This window comes from Lonchura striata, chromosome 32, assembly GCF_050655825.1.
Source record: "Lonchura striata isolate lonStrDom1 chromosome 32, ASM5065582v1, whole genome shotgun sequence".
Classification (NCBI taxonomy): Eukaryota; Metazoa; Chordata; class Aves; order Passeriformes; family Estrildidae; genus Lonchura; species Lonchura striata.
In genome coordinates, this window is record NC_140734.1 from 6,742,354 (window position 1) to 6,767,229 (window position 24,876).

At 64.9% G+C, this 24,876-nt stretch overlaps 1 protein-coding gene across 5 annotated transcripts in view; it reads left to right on the forward strand.

The window, feature by feature from the left end:
* Positions 1-24,876, forward strand: part of CHD3 (chromodomain helicase DNA binding protein 3) — a 59,993-nt gene that overhangs the window by 9,142 nt on the left and 25,975 nt on the right. For 4 of the 5 annotated variants that reach the window (XM_085564173.1, XM_085564175.1, XM_085564174.1 and 1 more), the window contains exons 2-20: positions 1,549-1,667; positions 2,632-2,820; positions 3,572-3,696; positions 4,926-5,164; positions 5,958-6,088; positions 6,974-7,109; positions 7,214-7,276; positions 8,637-8,815; positions 11,100-11,330; positions 12,508-12,705; positions 14,039-14,253; positions 16,379-16,510; positions 18,184-18,283; positions 19,485-19,676; positions 21,097-21,297; positions 22,749-22,886; positions 23,366-23,487; positions 24,152-24,325; positions 24,428-24,569. In XM_085564173.1, coding sequence (XP_085420299.1) covers positions 1,549-1,667; positions 2,632-2,820; positions 3,572-3,696; positions 4,926-5,164; positions 5,958-6,088; positions 6,974-7,109; positions 7,214-7,276; positions 8,637-8,815; positions 11,100-11,330; positions 12,508-12,705; positions 14,039-14,253; positions 16,379-16,510; positions 18,184-18,283; positions 19,485-19,676; positions 21,097-21,297; positions 22,749-22,886; positions 23,366-23,487; positions 24,152-24,325; positions 24,428-24,569 — 3,026 coding nt within the window. The remainder of the gene's footprint in view (positions 1-1,548; positions 1,668-2,631; positions 2,821-3,571; positions 3,697-4,925; positions 5,165-5,957; positions 6,089-6,973; positions 7,110-7,213; positions 7,277-8,636; positions 8,816-11,099; positions 11,331-12,507; positions 12,706-14,038; positions 14,254-16,378; positions 16,511-18,183; positions 18,284-19,484; positions 19,677-21,096; positions 21,298-22,748; positions 22,887-23,365; positions 23,488-24,151; positions 24,326-24,427; positions 24,570-24,876) is intronic. The other variant, XM_085564176.1, reaches the window with a different exon arrangement.

Genomic DNA, 24,876 nt, shown 5'->3' on the forward strand with positions numbered 1-24,876 from the left:
CATCGTTCAGTCACTGTCACGGTGTCACCAGTGTTTGGTCACCGTCACGGTGACACCGCTGTCCCCAGAGTGAGAGCTGGGGATTGCTCTGCCATCAGTTGGTCACTGTCACGGTGACATCAGTGCTGTCACCGTGTCACCAGTGCTTGGTCAGTGTCACGGTGTCACTGCTGTCCCCACGTGAGGGTTGGGGAATCCTCTGCCATCATTTGGTCACTGTCACCATGACACCAATGTTTGGTCACTGTCACGGTGACACTGCTGTCCCCTGAGAGCTGGGGATTGCTCTGCCATCAGTTGGTCACTGTCACCGTATCACCAGTGCTGTCACCGTGTCACCAGTGCTCGGTCGCTGTCACAGTGACACTGCAGTCCCCTGGACTGAGCCATTTGGGAATTCTCTGCCATCCATCAGTCACTGTCACAGTGTCACTCCTGTCCCCTGAGAGCTGGGGATTGCTCCGCCATCGTTTGGTCACTGTCACGGTGACACCAATGTTTGGTCACTGTCACGGTGTCACTGCTGTCCCCACGTGAGGGTTGGGGAATCCTCTGCCATCAGTTGGTCACTGTCACGGTGTCACCAGTGCTTGGTCACTGTCACGGTGACACTGCTGTTCCCCTGAGAGCTGGGGATTGCTCCACCATTGTTCAGTCACTGTCATGGTGACACCGATGTTTGGTCACTGTCACAGTGTCACCGCTGTCCCCAGAGTGAGAGCTGGGGATTGCTCTGCCATCAGTTGGTCACTGTCACGGTGACATCAGTGCTGTCACCGTGTCACTAGTGCTTGGTCAGTGTCACGGTGTCCCCCCGTGAGGGTTGGGGAATCCTCTGCCATCAGTTGGTCACTGTCACCATGTCACCAGTGTTTGGTCACTGTCACGGTGACACTGGTGTCCCCTGAGAGCTGGGGATTGCTCTGCCATTGTTCGGTCCTTGTCACCGTGTCACCAGTGCTTGGTCAGTGTCACGGTGACACTGCTGTCCCCTGGACTGAGCCATTTGGGAATTCTCTGCCATCCATCAGTCACTGTCACGGTGTCACCAGTGTTTGGTCACTGTCACGGTGTCACTGCTGTCCCCAGAGTGAGAGCTGGGGATTGCTCCACAATCAGTTGGTCACTGTCACGGTGACACCAATGTTTGGTCACTGTCACGGTGTCACTGCTGTCCCCACGTGAGGGTTGGGGAATCCTCTGCCATCATTTGGTCACTGTCATGATGACACCAGTGCTTGGTCATTGTCATGGTGACACCAGTGCTTGGTCAGTGTCACCGCTGTCCCCACACCAGGGTTGGGGAATGCACTGCCATCAGTTGGTCACTGTCACGGTGTCACCAGTGCTTGGTCAGTGTCACGGTGTCACTGCTGTCCCCACGTGAGGGTTGGGGAATGCACTGCCATCAGTTGGTCACTGTCACGGTGACATCAGTGCTGTCACCGTGTCACCAGTGCTTGCTCAGTGTCACGGTGACACTGCTGTCCCCTGTCCTGTCCCCGTCCTGTCCCTGTCCCCACGGCTGAAGCCACCGTGTCCCCACAGATGGTGACGAGGAGCTGCTGCGGGGCCTCGAGGGGGCCCTGGGGGTGAAGAAGAAGAAAAGGGGCCCCCGGAAACAGAAGGAAAACAAACCCGGAAAACCCCGGAAACGGAAAAAACTGGTGGGTGCTCCTGGGCTCAGGGACAGGTGACAGGGTCTGGGGATGGGTGACAGGGTCTGGGGACAATGGGTGGGCTCAGGGACAGGTGACAGGGTTTGGGGACAATGGGTGGGGTCAAGGACAGGTGACAGGGTCTGGGGACAATGGGTGGGGTCAAGGACAGGTGACAGGGTCTGGGGGTGGGTGACAGGGTCTGGGGACAATGGGTGGGGTCAAGGACAGGTGACAGGGTCTGGGGACAATGGGTGGGCTCAGGGACAGGTGACAGGGTTTGGGGACAATGGGTGGGGTCAAGGACAGGTGACAGGGTCTGGGGATGGGTGACAGGGTCTGGGGACAATGGGTGGGGTCAAGGACAGGTGACAGGGTCTGGGGACGGGTGACAGGGTCTGGGGACAATGGGTGGGGTCAAGGACAGGTGACAGGGTCTGGGGACAATGGGTGGGGACAGCTAGCAGGGTCTGGGGACAATGGGTGGGCTCAGGGACAGGTGACAGGGTCTGGGGATGAGTGACAGGGTCTGGGGACAGGTGATGGTTCGGGGGGGCTGATGGGGGTCTCTGGGATCTCTGATGGGGTTCTGAGGGTGTCTGACAGGGTCCTGGTGTGACTGAGGGGGGATCTCAGTGCCAGGGACAGTTTTGGGGTGTTTTTGGGGTGCCCAGGTGAGTGAGGATGAACTGGAGTCGGAGCGGGACGAGTACCCCTGCGAGGAGTATCGGGAGTGGTTCAGGGGTCTCAGGGTGACCAAGGGATGCTCTCAGGGTCACTGACCATTTTGGGGTGTTTTTGGGGTGTTTTTTGGGGTGCCCAGGTGAGCGAGGATGAGCTGGAGTCGCAGCGGGACGAGTACCCCTGTGAGGAGTATCGGGAGTGGTTCAGGGGTCTCAGGGTGACTGAGGGGGATGCTCTCAGATTCACTGACCGTTTTGGGGTGTTTTTGGGGTGTTTTTGGGATGCCCAGGTGAGCGAGGATGAGCTGGAGTCGGAGAGGGACGAGTACCCCCGCGAGGAGTACCGGGAGAAGTCGGAGAGCGGCGGCAGCGACTCGGGCGGGGCGGCGCGGAAGCGGCGGCGGAAGCACCGCGAGAAGAAGGAGAAGAAAACCAAGAGGCGGAAAAAGGCCGATGATGAGGGGGGGCAGAAGGTCAAGGTACGGCCCGGGGGGCACCCCGGGGTGGGGGGCACTGGGGGATCCCCCGGTCCTGCCCTGTGTGGGGAACTGGGGGTTCTGGGGAGGGGGTCTCATGGGGGTCCTGATATTTTTGGAGGGGTTATGGCACTGTGTGGGGTTCTTATGGGGGTCCCAGCACCAGTGTGGGGTTCTCCTGGGGGTCCTGATACTTGTGGAGGGGTTCTGTCACTTTGTGGGGTTCTCCTGGGGGTCCCAGCACCTGTGTGGGGTTCTGTGGGGGTTCTGTCACTGTGTGGGGTTCTCCTGGGGGTCCCATGACCTGTGTTGGGCCCTCATGGGGGTCCCAACACCTGTGTGGGGTTCTGTGGGGGTTCTGTCACTGTGTGGGGTTCTCCTGGGGGTCCCATGACCTGTGTTGGGCCCTCATGGGGGTCCCAGCACCTGTGTGGGGTTCTGTGGGGGTTCTCTCACTCTGTGGGGTTTTCATGGGGGTCCCAACACCTCTTAGGGGTTCTGTCACTTTGTGGGGTCCCAGGGTGTCCCATCACTGTGTGGGTCTCTGTGGTGGTTCCAAAACCCCTTGGGTGCCCATGGGGGGTGTCCTATCTCCCCTCTGCTCCTCGTGGGGGTCCCATCAGCCACGTGAGGTCCTTCAGGGGTCCTGACAGGTGACGTGTCTCCTTCTCCTCCTCCCTGCCCCTGCTCCTGGGGTTTCTCCCCACCCCGGTGTCCCCCGTGTCCCCCGGTGTCACCCCGTGTCCCCAAGCAGGCCGTGGAGCAGAAATCCTCGGCGCAGCTGCTGGGGGCCTGGGGGCTGGAGGACGTGGACCATGTCTTCACCGAGGAGGATTATCACACCCTCACCAACTACAAGGCCTTCAGCCAGTTCATGAGGTGGGGCTGGGGGCACCCCGGGGGTCCTGGGGGCCCCTCTGGGTGTTTGGGGGGCACCCTGAGGGTCCCTCTGAGTGTTTGGGGGGCAACCTGGGGGTTTGGGGGGTACACTGAGGGTCCCTTTGCGTGTCTGGGGACACTTTAGGGTCCTGGTGGGGGACACCTGATGGTCCTGAGTGACCCCAGGGCTGTCCTGGGATCCTGAGTGACCCCAGGGCCACCCCAGGATCCTGAGTGACCCCAGGGATCCCGAGTGACCCCAGGGATCCTGAATGACCCCTGGGCCACCCCGGGATCCCGAGTGACCCCAGGGCTGTCCTGGGATCTCAAGTGATCCCAGGGCCATCCCAGGATCCTGAGTGACCCCAGGGCTGTCCTGGGATCCCGAGTGACCCCAGGGCCACCCCTGGATCCCAAGTGACCCCAGGGCCACCCCGGGATCCCAAGTGACCCCAGGGCTGTCCTGGGATCCCAAGTGACCCCAGGGCTGTCCTGGGATCCCAAGTGACCCCTGGGCCATCCCAGGATCCTGAGTGACCACAGGGATCCTGAATGACCCCTGGTCCATCCTGGGATCCCGAGTGACCCCCGGTCCATCCCAGGATCCTGAGTGACCCCTGGTCCATCCTGGGATCCCGAGTGACCCCAGGGCCACCCCTGGATCCCAAGTGACCCCAGGGCCACCCCGGGATCCCAAGTGACCCCTGGTCTGTCCTGGGATCCCAAGTGACCCCAGGGCCATCCCAGGATCCTGAGTGACCCCTGGTCTGTCCTGGGATCCCAAGTGACCCCAGGGCCACCCCGGGATCCCAAGTGACCCCAGGGCTGTCCTGGGATCCCAAGTGACCCCAGGGCCACCCCTGGATCCTGAGTGACCCCAGGGCCACCCCTGGATCCCAAGTGACCCCAGGGCTGTCCTGGGATCCCAAGTGACCCCAGGGCCATCCCAGGATCCTGAGTGACCCCAGGGCTGTCCTGGGATCTCAAGTGACCCCAGGGCCACCCCTGGATCCTGAGTGACCCCAGGGCCACCCCTGGATCCCAAGTGACCCCAGGGCTGTCCTGGGATCCCAAGTGACCCCAGGGCCACCCCGGGATCCCGAGTGACCCTGGGCCCCCCCAGGCCGCTCTGTGGCCATCAGGCCACCCCGGAAGGGCCAGAGCCCTGCCCTGCCCTCCCTGCCGACCCCCCCCACCCCTCTGGACCCACCTGGGCGCTCGCTCCGCAGGCCCCTGATCGCCAAGAAGAACCCCAAGATCCCCATGTCCAAGATGATGACCATCCTGGGGGCCAAGTGGAGGGAGTTCAGCGCCAACAACCCCTTCAAGGGCTCGGCGGCCGCCGTGGCCGCCGCCGCCGCCGCCGCCGCCGCCGCCGTGGCCGAGCAGGTGTCGGCCGCCGTGGCCGCCGTGGCCCCCGAGGCGCCGCCCCCGCCCCTGCGCAAGGCCAAGACCAAGGAGGGCAAAGGTGGGGAGGGGTCCCCACCCCACCCTGGGCGGGGCTGGGGGTACCCCCCGGGTCTGCGGGGTCACCCTCGGGTGGGTGGGGGTTAGTGGGTTGGGGGTTTGGGGGGATACTGGAGGGGTTTGGGGGGTTACTGGGGGGTTTGGGGAGTTACTGGGGGGGTTTGGGGGGTTACTGGGGGGTTTGGGGAGTTACTGGGGGGGTTTGGGGGGTTACTGGGGGGTTTGGGGAGTTACTGGGGGGGTTTGGGGGGTTACTGGAGGGGTTTGGGGGGTTACTGGGGGGGTTTGGGGGTTACTGGAGGGGTTTGGGGAGTTACTGGGGGGGTTTGGGGGGTTACTGGAGGGGTTTGGGGGGTTACTGGGGGGGTTTGGGGGGTTACTGGGGGGTTTGGGGAGTTACTGGGGGGGTTTGGGGGGTTACTGGAGGGGTTTGGGGGGTTACTGGGGGGGTTTGGGGGGTTACTGGGGGGTTTGGGGAGTTACTGGGGGGGTTTGGGGGGTTACTGGGGGGTTTGGGGAGTTACTGGGGGGGTTTAGGGGTCTCTGGGGTGGTTATATGGGGGTCCCTGGGATGGTTTGGGGGTCCCTGTGGTGGTTTGGGGGTGGTTGGGGAGGGTCCCTGTGGTGGTTTGGAGGTCCCTGGGATGGTTTGGGGTCCCTGTGGTTGTTTGGGGGTCCCTGGGGTGGTTGAGGGGGGTCCCTGGTATGGTTTGGGGTTCCTGTGGTGGTTTGGGGGTGGTTGGGGGGGGTCCCTGGGATGGTCTGGGGGCCCCTGACCCCCCCGTGCCCCCCAGGCCCCGGGCACAAGAAGCGCAGCAAGAGCCCGCGGGTGCCCGAGCTGAAGAGGAAGATGAAGGGCAGGAAGATGGCCCCGCTGAAGATCAAACTGGGAGTACTGGGAGGCAAACGCAAGAAGAGCAGCTCGGTGAGTGCCCCTGAGGGGCACTGGGAGCACTGGGGGACACTGGGAGCACTGGGGGACACTGGGAGCACTGGGGGACACTGGGAGCACTGGGGGACAGGGCAGGGGGGGAATAGGGACACTGGGGGACAGGGCAGGGGACACTGGGGACACTGGGGGACGGGGCAGGGGGCACTGGGATAACTGGGGAACAGGCCAGGAGGGCACTGGGAGCACTGGGGGACACTGGGAGCACTGGGGGACAGGGCAGGGGGGGAATAGGGACACTGGGGGACGGGGCAGGGGGCACTGGGGACACTGGGAGCACTGGGGGACAGGGCAGGGGGCACTGGGAGCACTGGGGGCACTGGGGGTGGGGACACCCAGGGACAGTGACACTGAGGATGGGCACATGGGATGGGACGCTTGTTCCTGCTGTCCCCTTGTGACTCCATGTCCCCACTTGTCCCCGCTGTCCCCCAATGTCCCCTGCTGTCCCCTGCTATCCCCCCATGTCCCCTGCTGTCCCTGCTGTCCCCACTGACCCGCTGCTGTCCCCACTGACCCCCAATGTCCCTGCTGTCCCCTTGTGACCCCGTGTCCCCGCTTGTCCCTGCTGTCCCCCAATGTCCCCTGCTGTCCCCGCTGTCCCCACTGACCCGCTGCTGTCCCCACTGACCCCCAATGTCCCTGCTGTCCCCTTGTGACCCCGTGTCCCCGCTTGTCCCTGCTGTCCCCCAATGTCCCCTGCTGTCCCCGCTGTCCCCACTGACCCGCTGCTGTCCCTGCTGTCCCCACTGACCCGCTGCTGTCCCCACTGACCCGCTGCTGTCCCCGCTGTCCCCACTGACCCGCTGCTGTCCCCGCTGTCCCCACTGACCTGCTGCTGTCCCCGCTGTCCCCGTGCAGAGCGAGGATGCGGGCGAGGCCGAGGAGGAGTCGGACGCTGAGAGCCCCGGGGTGCTGGGGGCCACCCCCCGCCCCGACCCCACCACGCGCCTCAAGAAGCTCAAGAGGGGCCGCCCCGGGCGCAAGAAGAAGAAGGGTGAGCGTCCCCGAGCGTCCCCGGGTGCCACCACCGCCACCCCGCTGGGCGATGGGGACGGCCGGGTGACGTCCCCGTGTCCCCTCCCCCGTCTCTCCTTGCAGCCCCCGGCGCCGGGCCGGGCCGGGAGCGCGGCCCCGCGGGGACGGGCGCGGCGCCCGCGCACGGTGAGACACCCCAAGTGTCCCCAGGGTGTCACCCGGGGTCCCCAAGCCCCACGGGTGTCCCCCCACCAAGCGAGGGCTGCCGTCCTGTCTCTGTCTCCAGCCCGGTGGTGGTGGCTGGGGGGGTCCCCAGCCCCTGGTGTCCTCTCAGGGGTGTCCCCAAGGTGTCCCCAGCCCGGTTCCCGTGTCCCCAGCCCTGTTCCCACCCATGTCCCCAGCCCTGTTCCAGTGTCCCCAGCCCTGTCCCCATGTCCCCAGCCCTGTTCCAGTGTCCCCATCCCTGCCCCCAGTGCCCAAAATGTCCCCATGTCCGCATCCCTGTCCCCAGTGCCCCCAGTGTCCCCATCTCCCCATCCCCGTCCCCATCCCCAGTGTCCCTATGTCCCCATCCCTGTCCCCAGTGCCTCCATCTCTCTGTCCCCAGTGCCCCCAATGTCCCCAATGTCCCCATCCCTGTCCCCATCCCAGTGTCCCCATCTCCCCATCCCTGTCCCCATCCCAGTGTCCCCATCTCCCCATCCCTGTCCCCATCCCCAGTGTCCCCAATGTCCCCATCCCTGTCCCCATCCCAGTGTCCCCATGTCCCCATCCCTGTCCCCATCCCCATGGTGTGTCCCCATGTCCCCATACCCAGTGTCCCCATGTCCGCATCCCTGTCCCCATCCCCAGTGTCCCCATGTCCCCATCCCTGTCCCCATCCCCAGTGCCCCCAGTGTCCCCATCCCTGTCCCCAGTGCCTCCATCTCTCTGTCCCCAGTGCCCCCAATGTCCCCAATGTCCCCATCCCTGTCCCCATCCCCAGTGCCCCCAATGTCCCCATGTCTCTATCTCTGTCCCCATCCCCAGTGCCCCCAATGTCCCCATCCCTGTCCCCATCCCCGTGTCCCCATGTCCCCATACCCAGTGTCCCCATGTCCCCATCCCTGTCCCCAGTGCCCCCAGTGTCCCCATGTCCCCATCCCCGTCCCCATCCCCAGTGTCCCCAATGTCCCCATCTCTGTCCCCAGTGCCTCCATCTCTCTGTCCCCCGTGCCCCCAATGTCCCCATGTCCCCATCCCTGTCCCCATCCCAGTGTCCCCATGTCCCCATCCCTGTCCCCATCCCCATGTTGTGTCCCCATGTCCCCATCCCTGTCCCCATCCCCAGTGTCCCCATGTCCCCATCCCCAGTTCCCCCAATGTCCCCATCCCTGTCCCCATCCCCATGTTGTGTCCCCATGTCCCCATCCCCAGTGTCCCCACATCCCCATCCCTGTCCCCAGTGCCCCCCACACCCCCTGAGCCCCCATGGGCCTGGTGGCCGTGGTGACAGCGGTGACAGCAGTGGCCGCGGTGGGTGACAGCCGTGCCGCCGTCCCCGCAGGGCCGGGCCCGGAGGAGGAGGGCGATGGCTACGAGACCGACCACCAGGACTACTGCGAGGTGTGCCAGCAGGGCGGGGAGATCATCCTGTGCGACACCTGCCCCCGCGCCTACCACCTGGTGTGCCTGGACCCCGAGCTGGACCGCGCCCCCGAGGGACGCTGGAGCTGCCCCCACTGCGTGAGCGCCGCCGCGGGGGCACGGGGAGGGACTGGGGGGCACTGGGAGGGACTGGGGGGCACTGGGAGGGACTGGGAGGGCACTGAGGGGCACTGGGAGGGCACTGGGAGGGACTGGGGGGCACTGGGAGGGACTGGGGGGCACTGGGAGGGACTGGGAGGGGACTGGGGGGCACTGGGAGGGACTGGGAGGGCACTGGGGGGCACTGAGAGGGCACTGAGGGGCACTGAGAGGGACTGGGAGGGCACTGAGGGGCACTGGGAGGGCACTGGGAGGCACTGGGGGGGGACTGGGAGGGACTGGGAGGGGACTGGGGGGCACTGGGAGGGGACTGGGGGGGGACTGGGAGGGACTGGGAGGGGACTGGGGGGCACTGGGAGGGGACTGGGGGGCACTGGGAGGGCACTGGGGGGGGACTGGGAGGCACTGGGGGGCACTGGGGGGGCACTGGGAGGGACTGGGAGGGAACTGGGGGGCACTGGGAGGGCACTGGGAGGGACTGGGAGGGACTGGGGGGCACTGGGAGGGACTGGGGGGCACTGGGAGGGCACTGAGGGGCACTGGGGGGCACTGGGGGGGGACTGGGAGGGACTGGGGGGCACTGGGGGGGCACTGGGAGGGACTGGGGGGCACTGTGGGGGCACTGGGAGGGCACTGGGAGGCACTGGGGGCATCATCAAGGCACTGGGGGGGCACTGGGGGCATCTTGAGGGGTCTGGGAGGACACTGGGGGCATCCTCAGGGCACTGGGGGGCACTGGGGCATCCTGGGGGGTTTGAGGGCATGCTGGAGGTTTTTAAGGGGAGGCTGGAGGGCATTTGGAGGATTGGAGGTCATTTAGGGCATCCTGGGAGTACCTCAGGGCCATTCCCTGGAGGTTTGGATGTTCCTGGGGGTGTTTTGGGGTTATTCCTTGGAGGTTTGGGTGTCTCCAGGAGTTCTGGGGTGTCCAGGGGCTGTTTTGGGGCCGTTCCCTGGCAGTTTGGGGTCTCCAGGGGCTGTTTTGGGCCGTTCCCTGGCAGTTTGGGACCATTCCCTGGCAGTTTGGGGTGTCCAGGGGCTGTTCTGGGGTGTCCAGGGGCTGTTTTGGGCCGTTCCCTGGCAGTTTGGGGTCTCCAGGGGCTGTTTTGGGGCCGTTCCCTGGCAGTTTAGGACCATTCCCTGGCAGTTTGGGGTGTCCAGGGGCTGTTTTGGGCCGTTCCCTGGCAGTTTGGGGTCTCCAGGGGCTGTATTGGGGCCGTTCCCTGTCAGTTTGGGGTGTCCAGGGGCTGTTTTGGGGTGTCCAGGGGCTGTTTTGGGGCCACTCCCTGGTGGTTTGGGGTGTCCCTGGCAGTTTGGGGTGTCCAGGTGTTGTTTTGGGGCCGTTCCCTGGCAGTTTGGGGTCTCCAGGGGCTGTTTTGGAGCCATTCCCTGGCAGTTTGGGCTGTCCAGGGGCTATTTTGGGGTCTCCAGGGGCTGTTTGGGGCCGTTCCCTGGCAGTTTGGGGTCTCCAGGGGCTGTTTTGGGGTGTCCAGGGGCTGTTTTGGGCCGTTCCCTGGCAGTTTGGGCTGTCCAGGGGCTGTTTTGGGGTGTCCAGGGGCTGTTTTGGGGTGTCCAGGGGCTGTTTTGGGCCGTTCCCTGGCAGTTTGGGGTGTCCAGGTGTTGTTTTGGGGCCGTTCCCTGGCAGTTTGGGCTGTCCAGGGGCTGTTTTGGGGTGTCCAGGGGCTGTTTGGGGCCGTTCCCTGGCAGTTTGGGGTCTCCAGGGGCTGTTTTGGGCCGTTCCCTGGCAGTTTGGGCTGTCCAGCAGCTGTTTTGGGCCGTTCCCTGGCAGTTTGGGGTCTCCAGGGGCTGTTTTGGGGCCGTTCCCTGGCAGTTTGGGCTGTCCAGGGGCTGTTTTGGGGTGTCCAGGGGCTGTTTTGGGGCCGTTCCCTGGCAGTTTGGGGTCTCCAGGGGCTGTTTTGGGGCCGTTCCCTGGCAGTTTGGGCTGTCCAGGGGCTGTTTTGGGGTCTCCAGGGGCTGTTTTGGGGCCGTTCCCTGGCAGTTTGGGCTGTCCAGGGGCTGTTTTGGGGCCGTTCCCTGGCAGTTTGGGCTGTCCAGGGGCTGTTTTGGGGCCGTTCCCTGGCAGTTTGGGGTGTCCCTGGCAGTTTGGGGTCTCCAGGGGCTGTTTTGGGGTCTCCAGGTGTTGTTTTGGGGCCGTTTCCTGGCAGTTTGGGGTCTCCAGGGGCTGTCTGGTCCTTCCCTGCTGTTCTGTCCGTCCCTGTGGGGCTGTTTTGGGGCCGCCCCTCTGACCCCGCTCCGTCCCCAGGAGAAGGAGGGCGTGCAGTGGGAGGCCAAGGAGGAGGAGGAGGAGGAGGAAGAGGAGGAGGAGGAGGGTGAGAAGGAGGAGGAGGACGACCACATGGAGTACTGCCGCGTGTGCAAGGACGGCGGCGAGCTGCTGTGCTGCGACGCCTGCGTGTCCTCCTACCACATCCACTGCCTCAACCCGCCCCTGCCCGAGGTCCCCAACGGCGAGTGGCTCTGTCCCCGCTGCACGGTACCGGGGACACGGGGGGACACGGGGACACCGGGGCTGGGGGGGACACCGGGGCTTGGGGGGGACATGGGGACACTGGGGGTGTGGGGGACATGGGGACACCAGGGCTGGGGGGGACATGGGGACACCAGGGACAGCGGGGACACCGGGGGTGTGGGGGACACAGGGACACCGGGGGTTTGGGGGGGACACAGGGACACCGGGGGTTTGGGAGGGACACGGGGACACCGGGGCTGTTGGGGGAACACGGGGACACCGGGGCTGTTGGGGGGACATGGGGACACTGGGGGTGTGGGGGACACGGGGACACCGGGGGTGTGGGGGACACAGGGACACCGGGGGTTTGGGGGGGACACGGGGACACCGGGGCTGTTGGGGGGACACTGGAGCTGTGGGGGACATGGGGACAGCAGGGAATGTGGTGACATGGAGGGGTATGGGGGCATGGGGGACACTGGGGACATGGGGTTATGAGGACATGGGGACACTGTGGGGACATGGGGGGACATGAGGACACTGGGACGGGGACGCTGTGGGGCCATGGGGGGGATGTAGGGACACTGAGGGACGTAGGGACACTGTAGGACATGGGGACACTGGGGGACGTGGGGACACTGTGGGACGTGGGGACACTGTGACCATGGGGCCAGCGCAGGGCCCCGCCTCGGGGCGCAGCCCTACACCCGCTCCCCTGGGTGTCCCCTGGGTGTCACCAGCAGTGTCCCCAGGTTGTCCCCAGGGTATCCCCAGTGTCCCCAGCGTGTCCCCAGTGTCCCTAGCATGTCCCCAGTGTTCCCAGGGTGTCCCCAGCAGTGTCCCCAGTGTCCCCAGCATGTCCCCAGCAGTGTCCCCAGTGTCCCCAGGGTGTCCCCAGGGTATCCCCAGTGTCCCCAGCGTGTCCCCAGCAGTGTCCCCAGTGTCCCCAGGGTGTCCCCAGGGTATCCCCAGTGTCCCCAGCAGTGTCCCCAGGGTGTCCCCAGCAGTGTCCCCAGCGTGTCCCCAGCAGTGTCCCCGGTGTCCCCGGTGTCCCCAGGGTGTCCCCAGGGTATCCTCAGTGTCCCCAGGGTGTCCCCAGGGTATCCCCAGTGTCCCCAGCATGTTCCCAGCAGTGTCCCCAGCGTGTCCCCAGCAGTGTCCCCGGTGTCCCCGGTGTCCCCAGCACGTCCCTGTCCCGCAGTGCCCGGTGCTGAAGGGGCGCGTGCAGAAGATCCTGTACTGGCGCTGGGGGGAGCCCCCCGCCCCCGTGGCCCCCCCCGGCGCCCCCCAGGCCCAGGAGGGGCCCCCCCAGGCCCTGCAGGGCCGCTCCGAGCGCGAGTTCTTCGTCAAGTGGGTGGGGCTGTCCTACTGGCACTGCTCCTGGATCAAGGAGCTGCAGGTACGCCTGGGGCACCCCAAAACATCCCCCAAAGTCCTGGGGGACACCCCGAAATTATGGGGGGGGCATCCCAAAATCCTGGGGGAACACCCCAAAGTATGGGGGAACACCTGGGTGCTGTCCTACTGGCACTGCTCCTGGATCAAGGAGCTGCAGGTACGCCTGGGGCACCCCAAAACATCCCCCAAGTCCTGGGGGGACACCCCGAAATTATGGGGGGGGCATTCCAAAATCCTGGGGGAACACCCCAAAGTATGGGGGAACACCCCAAAGTATGGGGGAACACCTCAAAGTATGGGGGAACACCTGGGAGCTGTCCTACTGGCACTGCTCCTGGATCGAGGAGCTGCAGGTACGCCTGGGGCACCCCAAAACATCCCCCAAAGTCCTGGGGGACACCCCGAAATTATGGGGGGGGCATCCCAAAATCCTGGGGGGGCACCTCAAAGTATGGGGGAACACCTGGGTGCTGTCCTACTGGCACTGCTCCTGGATCAAGGAGCTGCAGGTACGCCTGGGGCACCCCAAAACATCGGGAGGGACCCCAAAAACCTGGTGGAGCACCCCAAAGTATGCAGGGAACAGCTGGACAACTTGAAGGGGCTGAACCTTGAGGGGCTCCCCTCTAATTTTGGGGTGATTCCCTTTAACTTTGGGATGTTGTCTCTAATTCAGGGTGCCCCCTCTAATTCTGGGGTATTCCCCTCTAACTTTGGGCTTTTTCCCTCTGATTTTGGGGTGTTCCTCTAACTCTGGGATCCTCCCTTCTAACTTTGGGGTGTTTCCCCCCTAACTTTGGGTTTTTCTCCTCTAACTTTGGGGTTTTTCTCCTGTAACTTTGGGGTTTTCTCCTGTAACTTCGGGGTTTTTCCCTCTAACTTTGGGGTTTTCTCCTCTAACTTTGGGGTGTTCCCCCCTAACTTTGGGGTTTTTCCCCTCTAACTGGGTTTTTCTCCTGTAACTTTGGGGTTTTTCCCTCTAACTTTGGGGTTTTCAACTCTAACTTCGGGGTGTTCCTCTAACTTTGGGGTGTTTGGGGTGCCCCCCCTAACTTTGGGTTTTTCTCCTGTAACTTTGGGGGTTTTCCCTCTAACTTTGGGGTTTTCTCCTCTAACTTCGGGGTGTTCCTCTAACTTTGGGATGTTCCCCCCTAACTTTGGGGTTTTCCTCTCTAACTCTGGGATTTTCCTCTCTACCTTTGGGGTGTTCCCCCCTAACTTTGGGATGTTCCCCCCTAACTTTGGGGTGTCCCCCCTAACTTCGGGGTTTTCTCCTCTACCTTTGGGGTGTTCCCCCCTAACTTTGGGGTGTCTCCTGTGATTTCGGGGCGCAGCTGGAGATCTTCCACCTGGTGATGTACCGGAACTACCAGCGGAAGAACGACATGGACGAGCCCCCTCCCCTGGACTACGGCTCCGGGGACGACGACCCCAAGAGCGAGAAGCGGGGGGCAGGGGGGGACCCCCTTTTCGGGGGCATGGAGGAGCGCTTCTACCGCTACGGCATCAAACCCGAGTGGATGACGGTGCACCGCATCATCAACCACAGGTGGGCACCCCAAATGTTCTCCAGGGCACCCCAAATATCCTCTGGGGCGCCCCAAATGTCCTGCAGGGTACCCAAAATGTCCTCCAGGGCACCCCAAATATCCTCTGGGGCGCCCCAAATGTCCTGCAGGGTACCCAAAATACCCTCCAGGGCACCCCAAATGTCCCTCGGGGCACCCCAAATACCCTCCATGGCACCCCAAATGTCCTCTGGGGCACCCCAAATGTCCTGCAGGGTACCCAAAATGTCCTCCAGGGCACCCAAATGTCCTCTGGGGCACCCCAAATGTCCTCCAGGGAGCCCCAAATGTCCCGCGGGGCACCCCAAATATCCTCTGGGGCACCCCAAATGTCCCCCAGGGCACCCCAAATACCCTCCAGGGCACCCCAAATATCCTCCAGGGCACCCCAAATGTCCCCCGGGGCACCCCAAATATCCTCCAGGGCGCCCCAAATGTCCCACGGGGCACCCCAAATACCCTCCAGGGCACCCCAAATATCCTGCAGGGTACCTGAAATGTCCTCTGGGGCGCCCCAAATATCCCCGGGGCAACCCAAATGTCCTCTGGGGCGCCCCAAATACCCTTTGGGGCACCCCAGATATCCTCTAGGGCACCCCAGATGTCCTCCAGGGCACCCCAAATGTCCCCCAGGGTACCCCAGAAATCCTCTGGGGCACCCCAAATATCCTGCAGGGTACCTGAAATGTCCTCCAGGGTGCCCCAAATGTCCTCCAGGGCACCCCAAATGTCCTCTGGGGCACCCCAAATGTCCCCCGGGGTACCCGAAATGTCCCCCAGGGCACCCCAAATATCCTCCAAGGCACCCCAAATGTCCTCTGGGGCACTCAAATATCCTCCAGGGCACCCCAAATATCCTCCAGGGCACCCCAAATGTCCCCCGGGGCACCCCAAATATCCTCCAGGGCACCCCAGATATCCGCTAGGGCACCTCAGATATTCTCTGTGTCCTCACGTGACCCTGGATGTCCCTGGATGACCCTGTGGTGTCACTGAGTGTCCCTGCGTGTCCCCAGTGTCCCTGTTCCCCGGTGTCCCCATATGTCCCCGGTGTCCCCGTGCCCCGGGTGACGCAGTGTCCCCGCATGTCCCCGGTGTCCCCGCAGCGTCCCCGGTGTCCCTGTGCCCCGGTGTCCCTGTGCCCCGGTGTCCCCATGCCCCCGGTGACGCAGTGTCCCTGGGTGTCCCCGTGCCCCGGTGTCCCTGTTCCCCAGTGACGCGGTGTCCCGGTGTCCCCATGCCCGGTGTCCCCGTGCCCCGGGTGTCCCCATGCCCCGGTGTCCCCGTGCCCCAGTGTCCCCGTGCCCCGGTATCCCCGTGCCCTGGTGTCCCCGTTCCCCAGTGACACTATGTCCCCGGTGTCCCCGTGCCCGGTGTCCCCGTGCCCCGGGTGACACTATGTCCCCGGTGTCCCTGTGCCCGGTGTCCCCGTGCCCCCAGTGACGCGGTGTCCCGGTGTCCCCATGCCCGGTGTCCCTGTGCCCCGGGTGACACTATGTCCCCGGTGTCCCCGTGCCCGGTGTCCCCGTGCCCGGTGTCCCCGTGCCCCGGGTGACACTATGTCCCCGGTGTCCCCGTGCCCGGTGTCCCCATGCCTGGTGTCCCCGTGCCCGGTGTCCCTGTGCCCCGGGTGACACTATGTCCCCGGTGTCCCCGTGCCCCCAGTGACGCGGTGTCCCGGTGTCCCCATGCCCGGTGTCCCTGTGCCCTGGGTGACACTATGTCCCCGGTGTCCCCATGCCTGGTGTCTCCATGCCCGGTGTCCCCATGCCCGGTGTCTCCATGCCCGGTGTCCCCGTGCCCCGGGTGACACTATGTCCCCGGTGTCCCCGTGCCTGGTGTCCCCGTGCCCGGTGTCCCTGTGCCCCGGGTGACACTATGTCCCCGGTGTCCCCATGCCCGGTGTCCCCGTGCCTGGTGTCCCCGTGCCCCGGGTGACACTATGTCCCCGGTGTCCCCGTGCCCGGTGTCCCCGTGCCCCGGGTGACACTATGTCCCCGGTGTCCCCGTGCCCGGTGTCCCCGTGCCCCGGGTGACACTATGTCCCCGGTGTCCCCGTGCCCGGTGTCCCCGTGCCCCCGGTGACGCGGTGCCGGTGCCGCGCAGCGTGGACCGGAAGGGGCAGTACCACTACCTGGTGAAGTGGCGGGACCTGCCCTACGACCAGGCCACCTGGGAGGAGGACGAGATGCCCATCCCCGACTACGACCTGCACAAGCTGGCCTACTGGAAGCACCGGTGAGGGACGCTGGGGACACTGGGAGGGATGCTGGGGACACTGGGATGGACACTGGGGTTACTGGGGTTTCAGGGATGTGCCTACTGGAAGCACCGGTGAGGGACGCTGGGGACACTGGGGACACTGGGAGGGACACTGGGGACACTGGGAGGGACGCTGGGGACACTGGGGACACTGGGAGGGACGCTGGGGACACTGGGGTTACTGGGGTTACAGGGATGTGCCTACTGGAAGCACTGGTGAGGGACGCTGGGGACACTGGGAGGGACACTGGGGACACTGGGAGGGACGCTGGGGACACTGGGGTTACTGGGGTTACAGGGATGTGCCTACTGGAAGCACTGGTGAGGGACACTGGGGACACTGGGATGGACACTGGGGACACTGGGATGGACACTGGGGACATTGGGGACACTGGGAGGGACACTGGGGACACTGGGATGGACACTGGGGACATTGGGGACACTGAGATGGACACTGGGATGGACACTGGGGACACTGGGATGGACACTGGGGACACTGGGGACACTGGGATGGACACTGGGGACACTGGGGTTACAGGGATGTGCCTACTGGAAGCACCAGTGAGGGACGCTGGGGACACCTGGGACACTGGGAGGGACGCTGGGGACACTGAGATGGACACTGGGATGGACACTGGGGTTACTGGGATGGACACTGGGGACATTGGGGACACTGGGAGGGATGCTGGGGACACTGGGAGGGACACTGGGATGGACACTGGGGTTACTGGGGTTTCAGGGATGTGCCTACTGGAAACACTGGTGAGGGACACTGGGATGGACAGTGGGATGGACAGTGGGGACACTGGGATGGACAGTGGGGACACTGGGGTTACAGGGATGTGCCTACTGGAAACACTGGTGAGAGACACTGGGATGGACACTGGAATGGACACTGGGGACACTGGGATGGACACTGGGGACACTGGAATGGACACTGGGGACACTGGGAGGGACACTGGGGACAATGGGGACATGGGGGACACTGGGGTTACAGGGATGTGCCTACTGGAAGCACCGGTGAGGGACACTGGGGACACTGGGATGGACACTGGGAGGGACACTGGGGTTACAGGGATGTGCCTTGTCCCCGTTCCATGTCCCTGTGATCCCCTCGTGTCCCTGTCACCGCTGTCTGTCCCTGTGTCCCCACGGCCTCGTGTCTGTGTGTCCCTTGTCACTCTTCTGTGTCCCTGTGTCCCCCCATGTCCTTGTGTCCTGCTCCTCTCCTGTCCCACTCTGGTGTCCCTCTGTGTCCCGTGGTGTCCACTGATGTCCCCTCATGTCACCCGGTGTCCCTCACATCCCCCGGTGTCCCCTGATGTCCCTGGATGTCCCCCGGTGTCCCTGATGTCCCCCGGTGTCCCTGATGTCCCCTCATGTCCCCGGTGTCCCCGGTGTCCCTGATGTCCCCTCATGTCCCCTGATGTCCCCCGGTGTCCCCGGATGTCCCCCGGTGTCCCTGATGTCCCCCGGTGTCCCTGATGTCCCCCGGTGTCCCTGATGTCCCCTCATGTCCCCTGATGTCCCCGGATGTCCCCGGATGTCCCCCGGTGTCCCCGGATGTCCCCCGGTGTCCCTGATGTCCCCTGATGTCCCCCGGTGTCCCTGATGTCCCCCGGTGTCCCCCGGTGTCCCCGTGTCCCCAGGGAGGTGTTCATGGGGGAGGACCCGGCCCAGCCCCGCCGGTACAAGAAGAAGAAGAAGGAGACGCCGGGGGAGGGGCCCCCCGACTCGCCCACCAACGACGTGAGTGACCCCAAAAACCGGGGTACCCCAAAAACCCGGGCACCCCAAAAACCCGGGCACCCCAAAAACCCAGCACCCAAAAAACCCGGGTACCCCAAAAACCCAGCACCCCAAAAACCCGGGCACCCCAAAAACCGGGGCACCCCAAAAACCCAGCACCCAAAAACCCGGGTACCCCGAAAACCCAGATAACCCAAACACAGCTACTCCAAAAACCCAGCACCCCAAAAACCTGGGTACCCCAAATACCCGGGCACCCCAAAAACGGAGTACCCCAAACACAGCTACCCCAAAAACCCAGCACCCCAAAAACACAGCACCCCAAAAACCCGGGCACCCCAAAAACCCAGCACCCAAAAACCCGGGTACCCCAAAAACCCAGGTACCCCAAACACAGCTACCCCAAAAACCCAGCACCCCAAAAACCGGGGTACCCCAAACACAGCTACCCCAAAAACCCAGGCATGCCAAAAACCTGGGTACCCCAAAAACCTGGCACCCCAAAAACCCGGGCACCCCAAAACCCAGGCACCCCCAAAACTGGGCACCCCAAACTTGGGCACTCCAAGACACGGGTACCCCAAAAACCGGGCACTCCAAAAACTTGGTACTTGCAAAACTGTGCACCCCCGAACTTGGACACCCCAAAAACTGGGCACTGCAAAATCTGGACACCCTAAATCCAGGTGCCTCCAAACCCAGGCACTACAAACCCAAGTACTCCGAACCTGGGCACCCCCAAACCTGGACACCCCCAAACCTGGACACCCCCAAACCTGGTTCTCCTGACACACCTGAGCCCTGTGACCCCTCCACATCCTTCCCAGCCCCCTGGCAGTTTTTGGGGTGCCCTGAGTCCCCCCAGACCTGGTTCCCCTGAGCCCTGTGACCTCTCTACCTCCTCCCCAGCACCGTGGGAGTTTTTGGGGTGCCCTGAGTCCCCCCCAAACCTGGCTCCCCTGACCCCTGTGACCCCCTCCAGTCCTCCCCAGCCCCCTGGCAGTTTTTGGGGTGCCCTGAGTCCCCCCCAAACCTGGTTCCCCTGAGCCCCCTGACCCCTCCAGCCCTCTGGCAGTTTTTGGGGTGCCCTGAGTCCCCCCAGACCTGGTTCCCCTGAGCCCCCTGACCCCTCCAGTCCTCCCCAGCCCCGTGGGGGTGTCGGGGGTGGCGTGTCCCCCGTGTGACAGCCGTGTCCCCGCAGCCCACGGTGAAGTACGAGACGCAGCCGCGCTTCATCACGGCCACGGGCGGCACGCTGCACCTGTACCAGCTGGAGGGGCTGAACTGGCTGCGCTTCTCGTGGGCGCAGAGCACCGACACCATCCTGGCCGACGAGATGGGGCTGGGCAAGACCATCCAGACCATCGTCTTCCTCTACTCGCTCTACAAGGAGGTGAGGGCGCCCGCGGGGTGTGGGGGCACCCATGTGGGGATGGGGGCACCTGTGGGGGCACCCACGTGGGGATGGGGGCACCTGTGGGGGCACCCATGTGGGGCTGGGGGCAGCCACGTTGGGCTGGGGGCAACTGCGGAGGCACCTTTGGGAGGCGGGGGGCATCCACGTGGTCACTGGGGTCACCCATGTGGGGCTGGGGGCACCTGTGGGGGCACCCACGTGGGGATGGGGGCACCCACGTGGGGCTGGGGGCACCTGTGGGGGCACCTGAGTGGGGCTGGGGGCATCTCTGGGGGCACCCACGTGGGGCTGGGGGCACCCCAATGGTCACTGGGGTCACCCATGTGGGGCTGGGGTCACCCCAATGGTCACTGGGGTCACCCACGTGGGGCTGGGGGCACCCCAATGGTCACTGGGGTCACCCATGTGGGGCTGGGGGCACCTGCTGAGTGCTGGGGTCACCTGCCTGGTCCCTTGTTGTCACACACCTGTCCCCACGTTTCTCAAGGTCCTGTCCCCGTGTCCCTGTGTGACACCGTGTCCCCAGGGCTGTCCCCAGGGCTGTCCCCGTGGTGTGACACCGTGTCCCCAGGGTTGTCCCCATGTCCCCAGGGCTGTCCCGTGGTGTGACACCGTGTCCCCAGGGCTGTCCCCAGGGCTGTCCCCGTGGTGTGACACCGTGTCCCCCAGGGCTGTCCCCAGGGCTGTCCCCAGGGCTGTCCCCGTGTCCCCAGGGCTGTCCCCAGGGCTGTCCCCGTGGTGTGACACCGTGTCCCCAAGGCTGTCCCCAGGGCTGTCCCCGTGTCCCCAAGGCTGTCCCCAGGGCTGTCCCCGTGTCCCCAGGGCTGTCCCCAGGGCTGTCCCCGTGGTGTGACACCATGTCCCCAGGGCTGTCCCCAGGGCTGTCCCCGTGGTGTGACACCGTGTCCCCAGGGCTGTCCCCAGGGCTGCCCCGTGGTGTGACACCATGTCCCCAGGGCTGCCCCGTGGTGTGACACCGTGTCCCCAGGGCTGTCCCTGTGGTGTGACACCGTGTCCCCAGGGCTGTCCCCAGGGCTGTCCCCGTGGTGTGACACCGTGTCCCCAGGGCTGTCCCCAGGGCTGTCCCATGTCCCCGTGGTGTGACACCGTGTCCCCAGGGCTGTCCCCTGGGCTGTCCCATGTCCCCGTGGTGTGACACCGTGTCCCCAGGGCTGTCCCCAGGGCTGTCCCCGTGTCCCCAGGGCTGCCCCGTGGTGTGACACCGTGTCCCCAGGGCTGTCCCCAGGGCTGTCCCCGTGTCCCCAGGGCTGCCCCGTGGTGTGACACCGTGTCCCCAGGGCTGTCCCCGTGTCCCCAGGGCTGCCCCGTGGTGTGACACCGTGTCCCCAGGGCTGTCCCCAGGGCTGTCCCCGTGGTGTGACACCGTGTCCCCCAGGGCCACACCAAGGGCCCGTTCCTCGTCAGCGCGCCGCTCTCCACCATCATCAACTGGGAGCGCGAGTTCCAGATGTGGGCGCCGGCCTTCTACGTGGTGACCTACACCGGGGACAAGGACAGCCGCGCCATCATCCGCGAGAACGAGTTCTCCTTCGACGACACCGCCATCAAGGGCGGCAAGAAGGCCTTCAAGATGAAGGTACGGGCACGGCGGTGCCACCCGGACAGCGGGGACAGCGGGGTGGCACCCGGACAGCGGGGACAGCGGGGTGGCACCTGGACAGCGGGGACAGCGGGGTGGCACCTGGACAGCTGGGGACAGCGGGGTGGCACCCGGACAGCGGGGACAGCAGGGTGGCACCCGGACAGCGGGGTGGCACCCGGACAGCGGGGGACAGTGGGGACAGTGGGGTGGCACCCGGACAGCAGGGGTGGCACCTGGATAGCGGGGACAGCGGGGTGGCACCCGGACAGCGGGGACAGCAGGGTGGCACCTGGACAGCGGGGACAGCAGGGTGGCACCTGGACAGCGGGGACAGCAGGGTGGCACCTGGACAGCAGGGACAGCGGGGTGGCACCTGGACAGCTGGGGTGGCACCTGGACAGCTGGGGACAGCGGGGTGGCACCCGGACAGCGGGGGACAGTGGGGACAGTGGGGTGGCACCCGGACAGCAGGGGTGGCACCTGGATAGCGGGGACAGCGGGGTGGCACCCGGACAGCGGGGACAGCAGGGTGGCACCTGGACAGCGGGGACAGCAGGGTGGCACCTGGACAGCAGGGACAGCGGGGTGGCACCTGGACAGCTGGGGTGGCACCCGGACAGCGGGGGACAGTGGGGACAGCGGGGTGGCACCCGGACAGCTGGGGACAGCAGGGTGGCACCTGGACAGTGGGGACAGCGGGGTGGCACCTGGACACTTGGGTCACCTTGGGGTTCTGGGTGAGGTTTCTCCAAGTTTTGGGGTGCTGGGTGAGTTCTGGGTGGGGTTTCTCCACGTTTTGGGGTGCTGGGTGAGTTCTGGGTGGGGTTTCTCCACATTTTGGGGTTCTGGGTGGGGTTTCTCCAAGTTTTGGGGTGCTGGGTGAGTTCTGGGTGGGGTTTCTCCACATTTTGGGGTGCTGGGTGAGTTCTGGGTGGGGTTTCTCCACGTTTTGGGGTGCTGGATGAGTTCTGGGTGGGGTTTCTCCACGTTTTGGGGTGCTGGGTGGTTCTGGGTGGGGTTTCTCCACGTTTTGGGGTTCTGGATGTGATTTCTCCACATTTTGGGGTGCTGGATGAGTTCTGGGTGGGGTTTCTCCACGTTTTGGGGTGCTGGGTGGTTCTGGGTGGGGTTTCTCCACGTTTTGGGTTCTGGATGTGATTTCTCCACATTTTGGGGTGCTGGATGAGTTCTGGGTGGGGTTTCTCCACGTTTTGGGGTGCTGGGTGGTTCTGGGTGGAGTTTCTCCGCGTTTTGGGGTTCTGGATGTGATTTCTCCACATTTTGGGGTTCTGGGTGAGTTCTGGGTGGGGTTTCTCCACATTTTGGGGTGCTGGGTGAGTTCTGGGTGGGGTTTCTCCACATTTTGAGGTTCTGGGTGAGTTCTGGGCGGGGTTTCTCTGCGTTTTGGGGCGCGGGGCCCCGCTGAGCTCTGCCCGTACCCGCAGCGCGAGGCGCAGGTGAAGTTCCACGTGCTGCTGACGTCCTACGAGCTCATCACCATCGACCAGGCGGCGCTGGGCTCCATCCGCTGGGCCTGCCTGGTGGTGGACGAGGCCCACCGCCTCAAAAACAACCAGTCCAAGGTGGGGGGCACCCCAAAACCCGGGCATGGGGCTGGGGGCACCCCAAAAGCTGGGGGTGGGAGTAGGGGGCACCTCAAAACTCAGAGATCCCTGATTTCAGGGTCTGAGGGTGACCAGGCAGGTGTCAGGGGTGCCCCTGGTGGGTTTTGGGATGTGAGAGAGGGATCAGGGATGCCCAGGTGGATTTTGGGGTGCCCCAGTGGGGATCAGGGCTGTCCCAGCTGGATTTTGGGGTCTGAGGCAGGGATCAGGGGTGTTCCCAGGTGGATTTTGGGGTCTGAGGCGGGGTCAGGGTTGTCCCAGGTAGATTTTGGGGTCTGAGGGGGGGTCAGGGCTGTCCCAGGTGGGGGTCAGGGCTGTCCCAGGTGGATTTTGGGGTCTGAGGGGGGGGTCAGGGCTGTCCCAGGTGGATTTTGGGTCCGAGGGGGGGGTCAGGGCTGTCCCAGCTGGATCTGGGGTCTGAGGCCGTGTCCCCGCAGTTTTTCCGGGTGCTGAACGGGTACAAGATCGAGCACAAGCTGCTGCTCACGGGGACGCCGCTGCAGAACAACCTGGAGGAGCTCTTCCACCTGCTCAACTTCCTCACGCCTGAGCGCTTCAAGTGCGTCCTGTGTGTCACCTGTGTCACCTCCGGTGTCACCGTGTCACCTCTTGTGTCACCGTGTCACCTCCTGTGTCCCCTCCTGTGCCACCTCTGTCACCTTGTGTCCCACCAAATCCTGGTGTCCCCAAACTCACCCTGTCCCCGTGTCCCCAGTAACCTGGAGGGGTTCCTGTGTCCCCCCATGTCCCCTCACTGACCATGTCCCCTCGCTGTCCCCGTGTCCCCTCACTGACCCCGTCCCCATGTCCCCAGTAATCTGGAGGGGTTCCTGTGTCCCCCCATGTCCCCTCACTGACCCCGTCTCCATGTCCCCTCCATGTCCCCATGTCCCCACGCTCACCCCGTCCCCGTGTCCCCAGTAACCTGGAGGGGTTCCTGTGTCCCCCCATGTCCCCTCACTGACCCCATCTCCATGTCCCCTCACTGTCCCCGTGTCCCCTCACTGACCCCGTCCCCATGTCCCCTCGCTGTCCCCGTGTCCCCACGCTCACCCCGTCCCCATGTCCCCAGTAACCTGGAGGGGTTCCTGTGTCCCCCCATGTCCCCTCACTGACCCCATCTCCATGTCCCCTCGCTGTCCCCGTGTCCCCTCACTGACCCCGTCCCCATGTCCCCTCGCTGTCCCCGTGTCCCCACGCTCACCCCGTCCCCGTGTCCCCAGTAACCTGGAGGGGTTCCTGGAGGAGTTTGCCGACATCTCCAAGGAGGACCAGATCAAGAAGCTCCACGACCTGCTGGGCCCCCACATGCTGCGGCGCCTCAAGGCCGACGTCTTCAAGAACATGCCGGCCAAGACGGAGCTGATCGTGCGCGTGGAGCTCAGCCCCATGCAGAAGTAGGCGCCGTCCCCTCCCCGCGGGGCTGTCCCCAGCCCTGCCACCGCCGCCGTGTCCCCAGAATGTCCCCAGAGCGGCCGGTGGCACCGCTGTCCCCGCAGGAAGTACTACAAGTACATCCTGACGCGCAACTTCGAGGCGCTCAACTCGCGGGGCGGGGGCAACCAGGTGTCGCTGCTCAACATCATGATGGACCTCAAGAAGTGCTGCAACCACCCCTACCTGTTCCCCGTGGCCGCCATGGTGGGGACACGGGGACACCCGCGGGGCGTGGGGGGACACGGGGACACCCGCGGGGCGTGGGGGGACATGGGGACATGGGGACAGACACAGGGTGAGGGACACCGGGGACACCCGGGGGTGTGGGGGGACACCGGGGACGTGGGGACAGCCACAGGGTGAGGGACACCAGGGACACCCGGGGACGTGGGGGGACACGGGGACATCGGGGACACCCAGGGGCGTGGGGGGAGATGGGGACACCAGGGATGTGGGGACAGCCGGGGCCGTGGGGGGACACCAGGGACGTGGGGACACCCGGGGGCGTAGG